General features: G+C 51.5%; 1 protein-coding gene across 1 annotated transcript; it reads right to left on the bottom strand.

Moving 5' to 3' along the window:
• Positions 1–1,551: 1,551 nt before the first annotated feature.
• On the bottom strand, positions 1,552–3,038 carry LOC109777217 (uncharacterized). Its single transcript, XM_020335855.4, has 2 exons — positions 2,681–3,038; positions 1,552–2,582 (listed from the first exon to the last, which is right to left on the bottom strand). Exons 1-2 carry the CDS (start codon positions 2,814–2,816, stop codon positions 1,798–1,800), a joined length of 921 nt encoding a protein of 306 aa, XP_020191444.1. The 5' UTR covers positions 2,817–3,038; the 3' UTR covers positions 1,552–1,797.
• Positions 3,039–4,709: the final 1,671 nt, after the last annotated feature.

Here is a 4,709-nt window from a genome sequence, read left to right on the forward strand (position 1 = left end):
TGTATTCACAAAAACAAAAACGTATTTCTCACTCTGTCTACCCGACCGCAAGCTGCCACCTACTGCTAGTGACACCGATAAAGTCCATGCATGTCATGTGGACGTACGTATCTGAGGCAAAACGGTAGAAGTCAGCAACTCGTAATTGATACTGGTACAAAGGATGAAAGGAAAGCTGTTAATCTACCTTCCCAAAGGAAAATTTCGTTGCTTACCATCTTGCTGAATTATCAGCTACTCGATCGCACAAGGAAGCTAGGGTTGGCGTTAGCTTGGATTGAATTGGTGAAACTGAAAGGTACGCATACAATGTGAATCAGCCAATCAGACTTCTCTATTCCTTTTTTTTCTTCCCTTTTTTCTTCTTTGAGAAAGATGCATTGCTATTCTTTTTGATGAACTATGGGAAATGCCCTGCTGATGACAAGTATCAATCTGAAAACCTTAGAACGTTAGGTTAATAAAATATACTATAGGAAAATTATGGCAAGTCTCCATTTTTTTCTGGTGAATCATTTTGTATTGACGAGTCACGCTAAGTCTATAAAAGTATTCCGCGACGTGACAGGCCACCATATGTACTCAGCATAACTCTAGATTGAGCGATGCGACAACAAGCAAGTTAAAAATGCTATAGAATGCAAGGAAATGCCCGCGGATAACACGACACATGAACAAAAGAAAACCTTTTTCTTGCATATACTGCTGAAATGCCACCCACGGAATGCCCCCCTTGATGTCATAACAAGTAATCGAGGAAGCTTCCCCGAAACCGATGCTAGCTCTTAGTTTCTACACGGTCAATGTACGGCTCTTTAGTCGCTGAGCTCAAAGTCTTCAACTCCAATCACTTTACTACTAGAGACGACAATTGAGACATGCATGCTTCATAAATAAATTTGAGTGTGATTAGCACACTATGTGCTCCAAGATGGTATACAATGAGTAATCAAATCATAGGAGAGATTAGAGTGTTTACAAACCTTACAGAGAGGATGATCTTGCAAAGGTTCCTTGCGTCCACATGTACGCTAGTTCTCTCCCACGAGGCCTTGGAACGGGTCAACTAAGGAGATGGCAGGCCTCTTGAGAGTGAACCGGTCCAATATTCATGTCACTCTTGCGCATACATTACGTATCACAATGCCGGCATCACCAGACCGTATGTAGACATATATAGTCTCATCGCTTTCGGTGTAGTATATGCATATTCTTGTCGAGAAGAAGATATGAGGTGATCTGGTCATATCTAAGAAGGCGTAAACTGCACATGTATATTATGTTTGTAGAAGTGCATGCTCTAGCCAATGCAACCAAAAAAATCAATTTGATGGAAGAGACTAGGCAATCCATTTATACATCCATACACCCACTTACGTGTGGCTCTTTTGGCTCTGATAACATGTAAAAGTGCATGTTGTAGCCAATGCAACCAAAAGAACGATCTGATGGAATAGACTAGGCAATGCATTTATACGTCAACAATGTTATTGCGTTGTCCGATCGGTCTAAGCAAACAACATCCACTGTTGTTCGACTTGGCGATCGGTCTCATGGTATCATTGTGGTTTTATCATTTCCATAAGTAAAATTTTGCGCGGATATATAATCCACACCTCAGTTAATTATAAGAAAGTACATATATGTAATCCACACCTAAATTGGGTACACCTTTCTATCTATTCTAGTATACATAATTCACATGTGATTGATCGATCTCTCATACACAACTCGGGGAGAAAGGTCTCGGTTACGTGCGTGCTGACGAATCCAATGGAGCAAATCATTTCGTGGATCCTATGTGAACGTGTTGCAGAGGCCCTGCGGCGGCTTGGCGTGGACGTGGGCGTGGTCGGCGGCCCACATCTCGGCCATGTTGGGGAAGTAGCACGCCCCGGGGAGCTCCATGGCGGCGGTGGCCTTGTTGTCCTGCAGCAGCTGTCCGCCGAAGCCGCCGAGCAGCAGGTCGCCGTAGGCGCCGAGGTCGGCGAGGAACGCGTCTTCCAGCGCCACGCCACCGACGTCACTTGCTGCAGGCATGGGCGACGCCCAGATGCCGGTGGCGGCGGGGACGTCCAGCGGCATGGGCGCGAGCACGGTCTGGGGCGACGAGTCTACGTGCACGAACCCCTGCATGGGGTGCGGCGGCTGGTACATGCCGGCGGCGGCGAAGCACATGTCGCCGCCTGATGAGCTGGTGTCGACGGAGGAGGAGCCGGACGCCGCCGGCGAGAGCGCCGCGGGCTGCAGGGAGGACGGCACGCATTGGCTCCAGGACCGGGCAGGACCTGACGGCGTGGCGGGCGCGGAGAAGGCTCCGAGGCCGGCGTGGTGGTGGTAGTGAGGGCCACGCATGGGCATGGGCATGGCCTTCTTCTTGAGCTTGGTGTTCCAGTAGTTCTTGACGTCGTTGTCGGTGCGGCCGGGGAGCTTGGAGGCGATGATGGACCAGCGGCTGCCGATGGAGGCGTAGAGGGAGCAGATGACGCGGTCCTCCTGCTCCGTGTAGCCGCCGTGCCGGATGTCCGGCCTCAGGTAGTTGAGCCACCGCAGGCGGCAGCTCTTGCCGCACCGGTTCAGACCTGCAGCGCCACAAGAAGTCGATGAGCGTGGGAACAGCGATCAGCTGCGTGCACCATGCACCGTCGGCGTCCATATATACGAGCGTAGCACTACGTACCTGCTTTGTGCGGCAGGGCGATCCAGTTGCCGCCGATGCCATGGGTCCGGACGTAGCCCCGCAGCTGCTCGTCCTCCTCCGGCGACCACGGCCCCCGCTTCACTCTCGCCTTGTCGCAGCACGGCGCGCGCCCCATCTATCTATCTACTACACACGTCGCAGCACGGCGGCCGGAGAGAGTCGTCGATCGCCGTCCTCCAAGCTAGTTCCGACAGAGTCAATCAGTCAGTCTCGAACTCTCAATCACTCACACCACAGCGGCACAGCTAACTAGCGATGGAACAGGCAGAATGTTTCCCGCATTAACTGGCGGACACTGTCTGCCTGTCTGGCTACCTCTGCCAATGCCAGCACAAGTAGAAACTGCAGCGACCGGGAGCAGATTCTTATAGAGCCGGAGCGGGGCCCGGCGGTACGGTACCGCGTCCTCGTCCTCGTCCTCCTCCTCCTCCTCCTCGTCGCCGTCGCCGTCGCCGTCGTATTGTTCAACGTCTCCAAGGTCGTCGTATGATGGATGGTTTTTCTAGCACCCCGTCGCCATCCCCGGCCCCTCTTGACCAAAAGATCAACCTCGCCGTGGTTTCACACGAACCGATCATCAGCTCACCAGGTCTTCCACCACGCGGTCAATAGTCATTAGTCAATACCTTTACACTTTTTTTACCGCTAATTATTGCCGCTTGCCTTTGGGGCCAAGCACATAGAAGAATGGCACGCACGCACAGCCGCGGGTACGTCTACGTAGGGCATTGCACTCCAAGTCTCCGATGACCCCTTTTCGGGTTTGATTCTTTCGTCGAGTGTGCGTCCAAACGCTAGCGATTCAGCGAAGACGAAGCCGGGCCTAAAGCGGCTCTCAAAGCAAGCTTTGCCAGGACGGAGGCGACGACGATTGATCGGGCAAGGGCAACCATGCCAACCGCCCGCGCACCCGGCCAGCTTTGCGCGCGCGCGCGTTCGTCAACCTCTTGACGTCGACGGCATGCCGCTTTGCCAGCGCGGCGCGCTCGTCGCGTTGCCGGAGGTCGCATCGTTCTTCCGGACGTAGTGCAGAGGAGTCAGGAGAGGAGCATCGTGCACATGCCATGAGCATGGCCATGGGGGTGGTAGTTTGGGTGATGCTTTCTGTTTCGTCCTACGCACGGGTGGGTGGGTGGTAGGGTGGTCCTCCTGCCCAGGGCCAGCTCTTCTTCTCCTCATGCAAGAGTCATGCATGCATGGATGCATGGTGATGGTGGGAACTGTGGAAGGGTCCGGTAGGTACTCTGACTTCTGGCACCAATGTTTGGGTCCCGAATCCTGATCAGGTCGACTTGGCCAGCCTGGGCCTTAATTTGTTACGGTGCCGAGCGGCGCCACTCCCATGTTCAGCAACCATGTTGACAACAAAGTTCAGAATGTGGTGGTTAGGCATACAAATATGGTTTCTCTTTCTCTGTGCTCTGAACTTGGGTGCTCGTTATTATTTGGAGGTGACACTTGACATGGAGTTTAGTTTTCTTGGCCGGTGGACGGACGACGACAAGTCAAGTTTATTGTAGAGGGGACGACGACGAGTCAAGTTTTTCATACTGGCATATCTCCAAAATACAAAGTGTATATAGAATCAACATTTTGACCTGGAAGGAGAGGAAGTGAAGTTCTTTTTATTGCGAAAAGGCATGGAGTCAAGTTTTTCTTATTTGAAAACAGAGATGAAGTCAAGTGATGGGGCAAGGTTCGTCGCGCTAACAACTCACACGGAGGCACAGAAAACACATGCTAACCAGTGACATCTTCAACCACACTACGAACCTCTCCGACATTAACCACACTGCGAACCTCTCCGACATCAACCGCTAAACACTACTATCCAACCGAAGTAGTGTTTATTTTTCTTTTTTGCCTGTGCACATCTTGGATGTTTTTAGGCATCTTGTTGGTGTAGAGACTGGGTGTAATTGATATCTGCGTGATATTTAATATATTTTTTAATCAAAAAAATCCAGACAGAGTAGTGGCAAAGCCAGCCTCAAGAATCTGTGGGGTA

The sequence above is a fragment of the Aegilops tauschii genome, chromosome 1 (assembly GCF_002575655.3).
Source record: "Aegilops tauschii subsp. strangulata cultivar AL8/78 chromosome 1, Aet v6.0, whole genome shotgun sequence".
NCBI lineage: Eukaryota > Viridiplantae > Streptophyta > Magnoliopsida > Poales > Poaceae > Aegilops > Aegilops tauschii.

What these genes read in the sequence shown, in the direction of transcription:
- LOC109777217 (XM_020335855.4), bottom strand. Translation starts at nt 2,816, where the DNA reads ATGGGGCGCGCGCCGTGCTGCGACAAGGCGAGAGTGAAGCGGGGGCCG. An exon ending in CGCCCTGCCGCACAAAGCAG is followed by an intron (nt 2,583 to 2,680) that starts GTACGTAGTGCT and finishes GTGGCGCTGCAG; the next exon opens with GTCTGAACCGGTGCGGCAAG.